The following is a 16,802-nucleotide window of genomic DNA, read 5'->3' on the forward strand; positions in this document are numbered from 1 at the left end:
AGCCAGCTGAACATGAGCCAGCAGTGTGCCCTGGTGGCCAAGAAGGCCAATGGCATCCTGGCCTGTATCAGGAATAGTGTGGCCAGCAGGACCAGGGAGGTCATTCTTCCCCTGTACTCAGCACTGGTGAGGCCGCACGTCGAGTGCTGTGTCCAGTTCTGGGCCCCTCAGTTTAGGAAGGACGTTGAGGTGCTTGAGCACGTTCAGAGAAGGGCAACGAGGCTGGTGAAGGGCTTGGAACACAAGCCCTGTGAGGAATGATTGAGGGAGCTGGGGTTGTTTAGCCTGGAGAAAAGGAGACTCAGAGGTGACCTTATCACTCTCCACTACTCCCTGAAGGGTAGTTGTACTCAGGTGGGGGTTGACCTCTGTCACCCAGCAGCAACTGACAGAACGAGAGGGCACAGTCTCAAGAGAAATATAGGTTGGATATTAGGAAAAGGTTTTTTACAGAAAGGGTGATAAAGTGCTGGAATGGATTGCCTGGGGAGGTGGTGGAATCACCATCCCTGGATGTATTTTAAAAAAGACTGGATATGGCACCCGATGCCATGATCTAGCTGAGGTGCTAGGGCATGGGCTGGATTCGATGATCTTGAAGGTCTCTTCCAATCCAGACATTCTGTGAATTCTGTGAACTCTGTAAAGTTAACTATTTTCTTTTCAACTCTTCTTTTTCCCTTAAATTATATCAAGGTGTGTGTACAGAGAAGTTGTCATGTTTTAATAAATATTAAAGACTTCTGAAAATAAACCTCTTCATACTAATTACTGCTAAAAACCACCTTTCTCTTGTTCAGAAGGCAATAAACTATCTCAAACGCTAATAAACGAGAGGACACAACTTCGGAAATTTAAAATATTGCATAAATTATTCATACTTCAACTAAAAATACTAGAATAGCCATATACCCTACGTAAATGTATTGTACAACCAGAGAGCACATAATCATTTGAATTTAGTGACATTTATCTGGATTAGAATCTCATTTTCAACCATACCAAAAAAACCCTCACAGTCTTTATTAGAAATATAATGCAAAGCAAAAGCAAAACATTAAATAAATAATTTTAAATTGTTTTACAACTCCAAAAGAACTAGAATTACTGTATCATTGCCTTCATTTTCCAATTAAATTACTTCATTGTTATGTGCAATTGCCTTATTGCTCATGAAAAATCTGCTCATCACCTGGTTTGTCTACATAGAAAGTCTTAAGGAAATTTCAGCAGCTTCTTCAGAACCTCTGGCTTGTTTATTTCTTGAACACATTTTAATTCTGTTTAACATGTAAAACCTTCAAGCCAGAGACCATTTCCTAACATGGTTCTTAATGATTTAGAATCACAGAATCACAGAATGGTTAAGGTTGGAAAAAAACTCTAAGATATCAAGTCCAACTATAAACCTACCACCACCACCATGTTCACCGAGCACTACATCCACAGGGCTTTTAACACTTCCTCAGCCAGTGAATACACAACTGCCCTTAGGACAAGGAAAATCCAATCTTCAAGGTAAATGCCACTGCAAAGTGTGATAGGTATTTTAGATAAACAATGTCACAACCACAAGGCAGCAGGAAAAACTGCCTTTGTGTAGAAGGCAGCACATGATATACTGAGGAACCCAGTTTTTCCGAGACAAGACTGTATAAAAAAGAGTGTTTGATGTATTTCTTTGTCAGAAGTGCCAGCACTACTGCGAAAACAAATGCTGTGTGCTCGCAGGTTTGGCTTCTGTACCTTTGTCCGTGTCTCCTGCAGTGCTAACAAGGCTGCTGAGCTCCTGTTTAGCAATAAATCAAATGTTTCTACCTGCCACAATGCTGTGTTACACAGACACACCATACAGCTGGGATTCGAAGGAATAAGAGTGTGGCAGTGCAATGCTACACTGCAGCTTTTGCTGAGCTGCTCTAGAGTGATGAAATAACAGAGAAATAATTCAGAGGGGGCTCCAGGAGAGCTGGAGAGATACTTGGGACAAGGGCATGGAGTGACAACACAGATGGAATGGTTTCCCACTGCCAGAGCCAGGGTTAAATGGGATCTTGGGAAGAAATTCTTGACTTTGAGGGTGTCAGTGGCTGCGCCATCCCTGGAAGTGCCCAAGGCCAGGCTGAACAGGGCTTGTAGCAGCCTGGGCTAATGGAAGGTGTCCCTGCCCATTCATCAAGAATGAGATGGTCTTTAAGGTCCCTTCCAACCCGAACCATGCTGTGATTCTCTGATCTTTTTCCCTGTGGCACACCAGACTGGACCCACCCACAGCAGCTTCATGAGCATCCCACTCAGGCAGAAGTGCACAACCACGAGCAGAAGCAACAGCCCCCACCTTCCCAGCCCCCTCTCCTGACTGCTCTCCAAATGTAAATGGAGATGCTGCTTCCCTGAAATAGTGCTGGTGTTCACTTCTCACATACCTAAGCTACAGACGCATCTCAGAGGTGCTAAATAAACACAGGCAAAATAGTAGCAAGTGTAGTCTAATTAGAACATTTCACTTAGTGCTCTTTCCGAGCTATTATATGTAACCTGAAAAAAATTTAATATGTTTTTGATTTAGCCTTAAGATATTCATACTTACTTTAACAAGAAAATAAGAAACCTGTAATAATTTGAATAATAATGCAGTAACTGTACTGCTACAGAAACGCATTTACTTACAGAAATGATCATTCGTTTTTTTAAGTGTGTTTCTTTTCTGTGTTTTCACTATCTCTAACAAATTTGTGTGGATGAGGGTTCAGTACAAAAATCCCTTTGCAAATAAGCTGGCCTACTGCAAACAGGTTAAATGTATTTGATAGGGAAGCACAGGCAGCAGTTGGTGCGTTGGCAAAAGGCTTCTGCTACCACCAAAAGAAGTAGCAAACTGCTGTGTTTAAACTACAAAGAGTATTTTTAATTGGTAATCTTTCCACAATACTAATTTACTATACAAGAGCATTTCAGGGGAAAAAATATATAGATATTAAAAAAATATATAGATATTAAAGAAATATATAGATATAAAAAAAAAATAAATCCAGAAGCCCACTAGATGGTGCTCCTGTACAGCAAATACAGCTCAGAAGCACCATTCCCACCGCTAAAGGGGAATGAAGGCAGTGAGATCCTAATCCACAGCTACCCAGGGTGCTTCTCTTTACAGAGGTCACATTTTTGCTATGCACTTGCTACCAAAATCCTGACATTTCCAGTGCTGTCCATTGTACTCTGGAGCTGACCCTTTCCACAGTAATATATAAACAAGCCCATACATACACAGAAGGGGTTGCAATGAGCAGGGAAATGCAGCAACAACTGAAAAGAAAAGCTTGTTTGGCCCCTCAGCATCATCAGGACCTCAAAAATTTACTCTGATTCTTCCTCATTTGAAAGATCAGTTCAGCATCCTCAAACACATCTCTTCAAACAGGTGAAGCTTTGGGATTTAGTGTAAAATGCAACATTTTGCTGTTGGTCATTATTTTCTTAATATGCAAAGCACGACCAGTCTGGTATTTCCCTACTCAGGGGAGATCTGAGGAGTGCAGACAGTGACAAAGCACCTCACTACTGCATTGAAGTGTTGGAAACATTGGGGTGCAGCCTGGCTGCCTTCACATAGGAAATGTTTGGCTTGACATCATTGCAGGGTAAAAGCCACTTCAGCTGCACCAGGGACAAAAAATCCAACCTGTATTTTGGGGCTCTCAACGTAAGAAATTTGTGGACATGGGGAAATGAGTCCAGATGAGACCCACAAAGTTGATCAGAGGGCTGGAGCACCTCTGCCCTGGAGCCAGGCTGGGAGAGCTGGAGGTGTTCACCTGGAGAAGAGAAGACTCCAGGGAGACCTCAGAGCTCCTCCCAGTGCCTTATGGGGCTCCAGGAGAGCTGGAGAAGGACTTTGGACAAGGGATGGACTAATAGGACAAGGGGGAACGACAGGCTGGACAGGGCTTGGAGCAACCTGGTCTAGTGGAACGTGTCCCTGCTCATGGTAAGGGGTGGAATGAGATGAGCTTTAATGTCCCTGCCTACCCAAACCATTCTGAGATTCTACAGTATTTCATCCAAATCCATACATGAGGTGATCTGAATTTGCAGCACACTTTTCCCCAGTGCATTCCTAGTTAAATTCAATATAGAACTGCTATTATACAGAAATTGCCATTTGCCTGGGCTAGAGCTACTCGAGCTCAACAAGTCTGGTTCCAAATTGCTGTGGGATGTGCAGTAATATTTTTGCAATTGTTTCTTATGAATTTCAGTAGCGAAACAAGCACATTTCAATTCTTACTTCGAAGCCCACATTTTGTCCTTTTCTCTGCAGCATCACAAATCACTTCATCGAAGAACACATTTACAAGCAAATTGCAATTCCATAAATGTTCTGCAGAAATCAGATTATCTAGCAGTTATTTGTCCAAAAAGGAACATTTTAAAGGTAGTCATTTAATGATAGAGCATTTCTTCTGTCCACTACGTTTCTGCCACATTTTGACAGCTCTTAATTTTATTATCCAAAAAAAGCAGTCTTTGCTATTGCTATACCCCGATACTTTGTCTTTTCAGTTTCTCTGTAATGTTTTCCCCTCATTACACACTTATTAGATTTTTCACTCCATTTAAGGTGCACTGCATTCTCTAGCCATGCAAAATATTCCTAAAGGAGCATTAATGTTTTCACAAAATATGTTATGATAGACCATTTATTAATGATGAGCTGCATTTAACAACCTGGAGGACAGTGACCAGTGTCATCAGACACTTTCTTTCTCATCAAATGCAGTCATCTCCCAAATGGTTGACTTGTTCTGTTCCAAAATTCATTAAAGATTGAGTTACTCTGCCTGTAATTTCTCAGTTCAAATGCTGCTCATGACAAAAAATAGTACCATTTCAGTACCCTGGGACCTATCCCAAATACATAAATACCTCAAGTACCAAAATCCATTTTAACCACCTCTTTCAAATCTCAACCATATCAAATCATAGAGTGTTGCCTGAGTTGGAAGGGACCCACAAGGATCAACCAGTCCAAACCCAGGCCCGTCCCAGGACAACACCAAGAATCCTACCCTCTGTCTGAGAGCATTGTCCAAATGGTACTTGAACTCTGGCAGGTTTGGTGCTGTGACCACTTCCCTTCATATTCCTTTAAATTCCTTTATAAACCAGATTATTTTCACACTCAGAAATCAGAGAGTAAAGGGGTGATTCACAGGCCCAGCAGTTCAAGATGTAACAAGGACCAACATTGCTGGACTGCAACTTTAAAGACAAAACACAGAGAAACAATAAATGCAATATTAAAAAGACAAAAAATGATAGAACATCAGATGAAACAACATCAGCTATAGGGCTTGCCTGTTTGGATTAACATATATTAAAAAGCAAGCACTATATATCCCTTTTAACAAATAAAATATCGTTTTATTCCATTGCTAGAGGCAGAATTTGCACACACGAACACAAAAGTCAGGGAGAAAGTCAGCTAAGCCAGCTCATCAGTGCTTTCTGGAGCAATACAGAAAACAACAGATATTTGCTTTTGGCATCAATGGAGAAAAAGGGTTTTGGTCCTTTTTTCCTTTAGATGTCTTTTCGTCCGCTCTCTAAGTCAGAGGATTTATAAATTTTATTTCATTTTACTGCAGATAATTCAAGTCTTGCTTCAACACAGGAATAATCCTTTTTATGGAGTTACGGTGCATGCATAGTAAACAGCTTTATATTTACAACGCCATTACACCCACCCTCACAGCACTGTACAAGAATGATTACCCTCATTTTTCATATCCAAATCTAAAAGAAATTACTTAGAATTGCATAAAATGTAAAGCATTGTAGGTTACCCAGTCTGAAACCCCTAGAATCTGAATTTCCACTGTGATTAGCACTTCTGAGGTGTTGTCAGCACATCCCACTGACACAGCTGCACTCCTGGGGACTAAGGAATTGTAATCCCAGTCCATATTCTGAGAGGAGGCACCCTCCTACTCACCAGAAATCCCAAGTGCCCAATAAATACTATTTTTGCCTGTCACTGCCCCCTCCCTATTCCATCATGGAGAACACATTCCCCAGCTATCTGTGTGCAGCTCTTGCTGTGGTGGAGACAACCATGGAATAACAAAATGGCTTGGATTGGAAAAGCCTTCTAGGATTGAGTCCAACTCCAGCACTGCCAAGGCCACAACTGACCCATGTCCCCAAGTGCCACACCCACATGGCTTTTGAAGTCCTCCACAGGTGGGGACTCCACCATGGCTGTGGGCGGCTGTGCCATGGCTGGGCACCCTTTGGGTAAAGGAGCTTTCCTTGATATCCACTCTAAACCTCCCCTGGCCCAGCCTGAGGCCGTTCCCTCTCCTCCTGTCCCTGTTCCCTGGGAGCAGAGCCCGACCACCCCCCGGCTGCCCCCTCCTGTCAGGGACTTGTGCAGAGCCACAAGGTCCCCTCTGAGCCTCCTTTGCTCCAGGCTGAGCCCTCCCAGCTCCTTCAACCACGCCTGGTGCTCCAGACCCTTCCCCAGCTCCATTCCCCTTCTTTGGACACAATTATTCCTTTACTTTATATCCAGATACAAATATATATTTTTATATCCACATGTATTTTTACCCCCTTTGCAGTTGCCAAACCCACACCAGTGTTGATGCCATCTATCTTCATTCCAGTTTTCACCCAGCACAGGTTTCCTGGTCCTTCTCATTGCATTTCTTCTCACTCAGTAATTTCACTCTCTTTTTATCTACCTCCCCACCACACTCCAGTTTGACATGCAGGTCCCGTCTCTGCTGTACACCATGAGGGCCGTGGGGAGGACACCAGATAAATCCATCCCACAATTTAACATGTGCCAACACAGCAGTCCCTCAATAACCAGAACAGATGAAACCTTACCAGATCAAAATTACCATTTCCTCAGTGAAAACGGAGTCTTTTCAGAGCTCACAGTAAGTTCTTCAAAAATTTATCTACACAGCTTCCATAAATTTGGCCAAGTATCATCAGAGGAAGTAAACTGTGCACCCCCATTCGCATTAAGAACTCAGAAATATTTCATGAGCATAAAATATATGCCAAATTTTAATAAGAAATTACTAATAAAACTAGGAATACCTGGTTTTAAATCATACAAGATTAAAGCAGGAACACAGAAGTTAAAGGACAAAGCAACAAGGCACTAAACACGTATCTTTTTCATCAATCATCTTCAAATAGGACTTTAAAGGAAAAAATCTAATAAGGAACAGATTGTGAACCCTCCTGATTTCTACATAAATTATCTCTGAGAAGCAATAAATGACAACTGTCTCCAAAATTTTGCTGCTAATAACTCACAGGTGACTTTATACAACACACCAATGCATAGAGTGTGACAATTATCTTAAGACCTAGTTAAACACAAAGCCTGAAGTGCTTCAGATGGGTAGAATAATTGTTTGTGTGCCACGTGATGATATTTTGATTGAGAAAATATTCAGATTATTTACACTGCAGTTATCTGAAGCACTAAGCCACAGAACACTGATTCCAAAATTTGAAATAATGAAGGCTGAGAAGTGCTAAAAATTATGAAAAACACCTGTGAATTTATTTTTAGTACAGAAGAATTATCTTGGCATATATAATGCAGGGTTTAATAATCACTTCATACCAAATACAAACCGATCTCAATCAATATGACTGAGACTGTAAAATAAATATTCTGTAAAATTATTTTCATTAGAAAATACAGACTTCCTTTCCCTTGATGAAGTAATACACTGCCACCATAAAAAGCAACTTTTTTTTCTCCACGACCTTTTTACTCATATCATGGTTTTACTAGTCTAGTAGTATTTCTTGTTTTCTTGCTTGTAAAACATAAAGGTAAATTCACAATCATCCCACCATCAACAGCTATAAATTTTGACTTTCCCTGGAGTTTAGGGAATGTCATCTCTGTTGCAAAATTAGTTGTGAATAAATCTCATTCAACAGCTAAGCAGTGAGTTAGAAAACGGATAATATAATTGTTTCAATCTCTGTATCATTGTAAGAGGAGAAAGTTTTCATTTCGTTTCCTAAAATAAGAAAGAGAAAATTCCCCCAAAAGGGTGTTTTTCCACATGTAATTATGAACAGAACGTGCTACTATGGCTGTACATCTCCCACACACATGCATGACTTCTGCAACATCACGGAAAGTGGAAAAGACTTTACCTGAGGAGAAAAAGGATGAATATTCTCATAGAGGCAGGGGACAATATCAGATGTCTCGCACAGTCTTCACTACATTTATTTTCAGTAAGCACAGCGACTCTCTTTGCATCGAACAACAGCCTTTTTTCCAGAAGGCAGCAGCAGCATCATCAGTTTGGGACTGAGAAGTCACATGTTTTCTGTCCCTGTTTGTCAAACTTTTGCTGTCCATAACGTGCAAAGTCCCACACAAAAGCTGGAGCACAGTCAGACCACACAGGGATATTATTCCCAGGATCTTACCAACCAGGGACCTGTGAGCTGAAAAGGCCCTGAAAACCATGAGGAATTCCCTAAACCTTAACCCACAGTAACTGTACAGGAACAACCACAGATGTAAGAACAGATGCAGGAGACAAGCCCAGTCCAACATGCCATGAGATGAGCCACCTGCACTACACCTCCACTTGCAGCCCTACATGCAGCAGGACCGAGCAGCTCCTGACTGCAAGTGACAGATGCTTGGATTGCAACCTTGTGCCTTAATCGAAGTGAAAAGGACGCCATTCCCTAATAATAACTTCAACAAATCTTTGCCTTAAGTCAGAACAAAAGACGAAAATATTTTCAGAGATGTCAGCCATAACCTTTTTTTTCACTGCCTGAAGAACAATCCTCACATATGAGGTAGGGAAAAATCATCAGATAGGACTGCTAATGAAATTAACAGCTAAACAATCAGCTGTCAAGGAAGCTGCTTAAGTGAAACTGTATCTGTTGCTGGAATAGAGGCTGCAGCACTTTGCCCACAGCTGAACTGACTGCTATTAACTCTGTTTGAAAGATGCTTTTTCCATACCTTTGATTAACATAATTCATGATTCAAGTTGAATGCTAATGTTTCCAGGATGCTGAGCTCCATCACCATCCTCATTTTTTTGTCTTGTCTTCCTGACTTGCCGGACAAACAAGATTTTACCATTCAAGCAACCCCAGATCTTGGTCACAAAATTAAAATGCCAGATTAATCAGACTCTGCATTTTCTAGACCTATGTACCTAGATTTGTCAAAGATCCTATGGATAAGAACTTATTTTTCTCACTAGCCCAGCCACTGCATATGAGCACAAATAACTCCTTGTAATTCCAGCCCATTAGCAGCAAACAACTATTCCTCCCTAAAACCAACACAAATCAGTTATCTACCCTTTGCCTCTGCAGTTTGAGGAAGTGGATGTCAATGAAAAGGGGAATTTGAGTCCTGTACAAGAACAATTTAGTTAAAAGCTCTGTAGACTGTGTGGAGAAACGCCTCATTTTCCACACCCTGCTGATACTCACATCAAACTCATTCAAAGCAGCAGCAAGCTCTCCTATGCCAGTGTGGCCCTTGCTCTCATCGGTGGGCGAGGTGGCCTGGGCAGCATTGGAGATCCCAGCAATTGCTTCCTGCACTTGCTTGAAGACGTAGTCCCTGTTGGCCCTCGTGGCTGCAACATCGGGGTGGCGGAGGAAGGCCTGGGAGGCCGTGTACAACATGGTGGCGTTCTTCTTCAGAGCCCCTCGGGCCGCGGCCATCTCGTCCCTGCAGTGAGGATCCTTCAGTTCCTAAATGAAAATACAGTTTTTAGAGCTGGAAATGAAAGGTTTCGTGTTAGAATGCATTGCCTTGAGCATCCAGGCATAAACGCCGTGCAGTGACTCGGCAGAGATGGAATCTATGGCAGAATCCACCATAAATCACTGAAAGAATTCCCCTCCTGCCCAAGGAAGTCTGGTCCTTCTGTGTCACTATAGCTGTTACATTCTGCTCACAATATCTTACCAAAGAGTCACTTCTCTTTTGCAAAAACCCACAAAAAATGTATATAAAACATCCGAAATTCCTCTTCCTGATCAGCTGGATTCCTTGTGCTGATTCCATAAAGGCAATGCAAGTGCAATGCTCCTGTTGCAGCAAGTGCCTTATTTTTCTAATTACTATTCCCATGTCCTTTATAAAATTATCATAAGGGAGACCTTTAAAAAAAAAATCAAAATAAAAGCACTACATAGATGAATATTATAGAATCACAGAATCAAAGAATTAACTAGGTTGGAAAAGACCTTTGAAATCATGAAGTCCAACCTATGACCTAACACCATATGGTTTTAGTTCTTAAAGACCTACTAAATATGCCTCTCAACATTTCTATTTTGCTTCCCTTCATATTTTTTCATATTCCTCATATGATTTCAGAGTTTGTATATCTAGTATATCATGACAGATACTTTCTTTTGTTTCCCCTGGAAACAACAATCAGATACTGCACAATATGTTGTCAGAATTATGTATTATTGTTATTTAACCCAGGATTTCTTTTTAAATTATAGTGCGTATCACACTGTCCTTGAAAGCCTTACAAACATTACGGCAGCCCTAGCAATATTCATAAGGAATAACAAAACGTTATTAATTCTATTTTAAAACTATGAACAAACCAGTCTGGAGAGCTGAATAGTTAATGTTTATGTTCACACATGGAGTCTATCACCAACACTGGAAAAGGACCCAGGTATTCCGGATTTAAAGGTTCTACCCTTGATTAATTTCAGCCACACATAACTGACAGGTAACATTCTTCAGAGAGAATTTTTTGCCATATTCTTGTATCTTCAACAAGAACTTAACAGATATAAACATTAACTTCCGCATTTTTCTCTTCTTCCCATATTTACAGCTCTATTTCCACAGGGGAAGTGTCTGAATGCACAGAAGAGCTCTTTTCATACAGTGACTAGATTCTACATTTTTAATTTATTTGTCTTAGTCATATGGTTTGCTTTTAGGTAGTCCTGCAAGGAGCAGGGAGATGGGCTTGATGATCCTTACAGGTCTCTTCCAACTTGATACATTCAATGATTCGATTTCAGTGAAATTTTATGAATGCTATTATGAAAATGCTATTTTTCATGAAAATGCCCCACAATCATTATTCAGAAGTACATTGCCATGATTGCAATTAAGAAAATAAGGTAAATAGGTGGATGAATACGGAAAGCCAGCTTTCCAAATCCAGTGTGCTATGTAGGACAAAGATGACACATCCTTGAATTACTGGTGGTATTCAAATATAATTGAAGATGGAGAGACCTTATACAACTCCATGGTGTCTTAAAAGGAACAGTGTGCAGGGGAAGGTTATCTTTATTGCAAAGTTGTAAAATGACCGGCCTTGAATAAATGTTATCGTGACTTTCTGGTCTTTTTTCAGCTGCCTTAGCAATGAATAAATTAATAAATGAATAATTTTTTTTAAAAAAAATCTGAAAAGTATTAATAATGATTTTAAGCACAAAGGAGATTTCTGTTCCTCCTGAACTTGAATTATACTCAACTAGCAAAGAGCTTGTGCTTTACCAGCTGTCAGAGTGACCTGAAATCTGCATAGGTTAGAATTAAATGGGAATAATCATTGAATTAAAACTATCCTTAACCTCCTGAGTCACTTCCCTTCTCACCCTTCAATCTGTTATTAATTGAAGCTTCTTGGAACATAGTCTTAAAGAAACTGCACTTCCAAAAAACTTCACTGCATTCAAAAATAATCAGTGTGATTAAATTATAGGCCATGACACAGCAATTAGTAGCTCATTGTACATTTTAAACCAGACTTGGACATAAAGCACAAGAACTTTAGAACGCAGATGGACTTTTCCAGCCACTCCTGTACTCACCTGTTGTCGTCTCGCAGCAACATAGTTCAGTTTTACCATTTCCTTCCCAAATTCCTTAAAGCGATTGGCTAAATCTTGTTCATTTGTTGCATTTTTCACAGCTTCTAGTGCCTCCTCTACCTACAACGCAAGAAATCAGCTCCGTCAGCATTTTAATCCACTCTTTGAAAAGTCTGTGACTATTCCACCCAATACTCTCTTACATGGACCCAATTTCGGTTTCACATCCATCACTGTACAGAGGCTTTATGAGAGTCCCATGAACTTTAATTAGGTTTTTAATAGAGCAGCTGTCACTCTGCATTACTGCCCATTTACTGTGCTTTAGGATCATGTAAAACTAATGTCAAAGATGTAACTGTATTCATTTCCCCACTCATCAGATGAAATATTTAATGTCTGAGGGGTTTAAAACAAAATACACGAGTATGTTCTTAATGTGTGGTACAGGCTTTATGGGAAAACAAAGAAAGTTATTCATTCTGGACAAGAAATATTTAAAAAGGAAATTCAAACTTACCATTAAGACTTAAATTTACCCTGATAAATCCAAAACACTGTATCTTTGTGAAACAAATGATAGCTTCAACCCAAAATATTTGTATTTTTCTCAGCTCTTGAGCTTTCCTTCTTTAGTTATTTAACACTGAGGAAAGAATCTACCCAAGAAACCACACCTGCACTTATTCAGTCATGCTGCAGCTAACAGGCAAAGATATAAAACCCCAGTTACACCAACAAGTTGATCCAACAAATGTATTGTGAAACTTTATGCAAAGCAAGAAAAAATATCTGAAGGGATAAAATGCTCTTTTCATGCAATAAGTAAAGGAAACATTACTGTGACTAGATGGGAATTCAAAGTTGTACTTCTCTTCCTCACAAGATAAAAACACAATTCCAAGCAAAAACATTGAGAACTGAAAAGATTCTACTGCTCCCTCTTGGTAAAAGCTGTTGCTGCAGTTCATAAGAACATGCATAACAGATTTTCCCCCAAAAGGAAAGGGCTTACTGGGATGGGGACAAGCTCCTGTGCATAAGCAGAGGTTTGCAGCTCTCCAGATACTGCTGGGAATCAATAAATTCAGCAGTAGCTGGTGTTTAATAGTTTAGAAAGGCACAATTATGTGCAGAACCTGTCTTTTATTGCTTGAGTTGCTCTGTGTTTTCTTACCACTGAGACTATATTTTTATTTTGGGCTTTTACCTACTTACTGCAGATTTACAAATTACAGGGCAATAGAGTAGCAAACTCATACATGTCTATTGAAAAATGCATAATTCAGGAACATAAATTCATAGCTGTTACATTGGAAATTATCAACCAAGTTACTGCAGATTTACAAGCTTCAAACTTATTCAGAATCCAAATTACCTCTTCTTTTGCTCTTAAGGAGAACAATGTTTTCTAAAAATGAACTGACTGCCTTACCAATGACACAAATTGCAAAAGCATCATTGTATTAAATAATTTTCTCCTTCAGAACTTCTTGCAAAATACAAACATTTTCCTTTCTTATCAAGAAACATTTACACTAGAAGTTTCATCTTCAATATGTTTGTAATGCTACGCACAGACATGATGAACTGACATACGTTTTTCTAAGTCCTGCTCCATATTAAATAGAATTCCTGAAAAATTTGTCACAGATTCCACTCTGATAATCAGATTTCCAAAGATGCTGATCATACTCTATCGTGTCAGTCAGGGCTCAAGACCACAGATTCCAAAATGAAGAAATCAGTTATGAGAAATACTAGAAAGGACAGGAGCACAAGCCCCTTTTTAATGATATTTTAGTTTTTATTATTGTAATTTCTTTTTAACAAATTCATATTGGAGCAAGTTCTCTATCCTTGGGAAAACACGACTCAGCTGAATAGATCTGTTCCTCTGATTAACCAGCCTGGAGTTAATTACAAGAGATTCATAATTCTCTATGTGCCTGACCACATACTAATAGTGGTACATGGTTTTTAAATGTGTTACAAAAGCTTCTGCAATAACCACTATTTCTAATTTTAGTAGTGCAAAAAGATAACCTGAATGCAATGACCAAGAGCCCTTCCAGAAAGCACCTGCATATATTCCCTCTAAAACACTAATTAAAATGCACCATTTCCTGGGAAGCCTCTGACATGCTTTCAGAGGAAACTGATTACAGCACAATTCAGCATAAATCAGGCTTCATTACTCTGACATGCAGAATCATTTTAGTTCATTAATTTTATGGGTAACTTACACACGTCTTTGAAGGTTACCTTTGAGTCAATAGACGAGCTGTTCCTTCATCAATTTTGTATAGTATAACCATATTTTCCCCTAGTAATTTATTTGTCTAAAAGTAGTTAGCATTGTAAAGTGGTAAGATAAGGATATTTACATGTTGAATTCTCAGAAATAAATTACCCTTTTTAACATGAAAATGAAATTCAGAGTTAAGGTCCTTATGCTGAATTTTGCTCAAAACAGAGATTGCTGACTTCTTGGAAACAGAACTTTTAATAACATCAGATAAATGCAGAGACTACAAACCACACCGCCAGACACTGCCCTTGCAAATCCAGGGTGTAAACTGTGCAAGTAAATACACCCACTTACAAACCAGCATTGGACATTTGTATTTTACAGAACATTTCTCTTCGCCTATGAAAGAGCTTGAACACAAATTTTCATCATAATGTTCAGAAAAAAACTGTTGTTTATGATATTCAAGTGTTGGCCTTGCTAGGAATGGACAATTTGAATTACAGTTCCATGGAGCACTATAGAGAGGAAAAATTAAACGCATATTTGAGAGAGACACTGCTTACACTGCACGTAACCAGAGCCACGTGCTGACAATTCTGAGAGCAGCATTTTACTCATTAAAGCAGAGCTCACTAGAACCTGTGCTGAAAAATCGGCCTCTTTCCTTATGGAAACTGTTTTCCAGCTATTCAGGTTATCTGCACAGTTTGCAAGTTGAAGGGTTCTCACTGTTTTTCCAGAACATGAGATTGCTGTACAGTTACACTGTTAAAATGACAAATTTAAAAAAAAAAAAAAAGAAAGTATTTTTTGAACAGTTGCTAAAAAGAACCAACTCTCCATCTCCTCTGTTAAACTCACACATGCACTCGGCAGGCTTTAAATACTCTGTATATTATTTTCTGCACAATTTTGTTTTGTTTCAAAGGTTTTTGTTGATTTGTTTATGCAATAAAAATATAACAGTGCAACAGCTAGGCAGGGTGGAAAAATGTATTTCCCAGTTTCAACCGAAAATCTTTTTAATACTCCTGTATAAAAATGGGAATGGTGACAATCAAAAGTGAATATAAATCTGTCCAAACTATCTGACAATCTTTAGTTCCTCTTTATTCTTTGATAAGACAGTTGTACTGTTGTCTCACTCCAAATTAAACATTCAATCTTTAGATATATCCAGAAGTCATGAAGAGAAAAAAAGAAGAGTAGACAACTATAGTACCTAAACAGAAGACAGCAGTACTGGGAACATAACCACTGGGACAAGATGTGAGGGGAGTAAATGCTTCAGGTCAGGTCAGAGAGCTGTTTAACAGCAGCATGAGTCCAGTCACTGAAGATATCTCACAAATTTTGCTTCAAGTGCCCAAATATTAATTTCTGCAGAACTAGAAAATGAATCAGACTAATGCAGAAATGTGTTAACTCCTACCTCTTACCAGCACTTTATGAAAACACAGTGGAGACTAAGGAATGTGGGCGGTTACATCCCTAATTGATTTATCCCGTTTTACCACACGCAAAGCACACAAATCCAACAGAGAAGGTGAAAAATGCCTACGATTTTGAGGTGTGAGAGGAGCCTCATGACATCAGCCATGTCAGCCAGGATGAGCAGGCGAGTGACGGCCGAGAGCAGGGCCCGGGCAGCGCGCACCATGGTGCCCCTCTTCACCGAGGAGCAGGGGTCGTCCGCGAACTCCGACGAGGCAATCCGCATTGTTTCTCCTGGGATTGGGAACACAAATGGTCACTCGGGTTAGCTTTGAGCCTTGCATTTGTTATTTTCCGGAAGTATAAATAACTCACTAGAAGCTAAGCTAAGTGCTGTTGGGAAAAAATCGTAGAACAACAAAACCCTTGGGTTGGAAGGGGCCTTAAAGACCATCCAGTTCCACCCCAGGGACATGTTCCACTATCCCAGGTTGCTCCAAGCCCTGTCCAACCTGGCCTTGGACACTTCCAGGGATCCAGGGGCAGCCACAGCTTCTCTGGGCACCCTGTGCCAGGGCCTCCCCACCCTCACAGGGAAGAATTTCTTCCCAATATCCCATCCATCCCTGCTCTCTGGCAGTGGGAAGCCATTCCCCCTGTCCTGTCACTCCAAACCCTTGTCCCAAGCTCATCTTCAGCTCTCCTGGAGTCCCTTTAGGCACTGGAAGGCGCTGGAAGGTCTCCCTGGAGCCTTTTCTTCTCCAGGCTGAACAACTCCACCTCTCCTAGTCTGGCTACGATTCAAAGATTCAAAAAAAACAACCTTTGCTGTTGTTAAAAAGAATCCTCTTTGTCTCCACTGCATAAACTCAGAAAGAAAGTACTTCTAATGTGGAATCAAAGCATATTTACATTGGGTTTAAGACCATTAGAACAACATTAAAAAAAAATTCCAGATGGCAAAACTTCCCATAAGACAGTGCAAATAGTGGGGGAGAGATTTAAGATGGCCACAGTGATTAATTCCTATCAGAACTCTTTTCCTTATTGTATTTATCATTAGGACTGCATGTTCTTATTATAATTTGCAAGCAGTGCATCTTGGATAATGTGGAAGGTATCTCCCACAGGATGATAAGCTGATAATATACAATTTCAAAATAAAATTCAAATGGCTCATTTTTAAGACTACATATTCCTCTTAGCTTTCCATAAG

At 39.9% G+C, this 16,802-nt stretch overlaps 1 protein-coding gene across 3 annotated transcripts in view; it reads right to left on the reverse strand.

The window, feature by feature from the left end:
- The window catches only part of CTNNA2 (catenin alpha 2), a 462,234-nt gene that overhangs the window by 334,243 nt on the left and 111,189 nt on the right, over positions 1–16,802 (reverse strand). For all 3 annotated transcript variants that reach the window (XM_042053728.1, XM_042053726.1, XM_042053727.1), the window contains exons 4-6: positions 15,714–15,880; positions 11,899–12,018; positions 9,523–9,789 (exon numbers count right to left, since the gene is read on the reverse strand). In XM_042053728.1, the coding sequence (XP_041909662.1) occupies positions 9,523–9,789; positions 11,899–12,018; positions 15,714–15,880 (554 nt within the window). The remainder of the gene's footprint in view (positions 1–9,522; positions 9,790–11,898; positions 12,019–15,713; positions 15,881–16,802) is intronic.

Source organism: Corvus kubaryi, unplaced genomic scaffold, assembly GCF_017639235.1.
Source record: "Corvus kubaryi isolate FWS band 111438036 unplaced genomic scaffold, C.kubaryi_AGA036_p1.0 split1-131, whole genome shotgun sequence".
Taxonomy (NCBI): domain Eukaryota; kingdom Metazoa; phylum Chordata; class Aves; order Passeriformes; family Corvidae; genus Corvus; species Corvus kubaryi.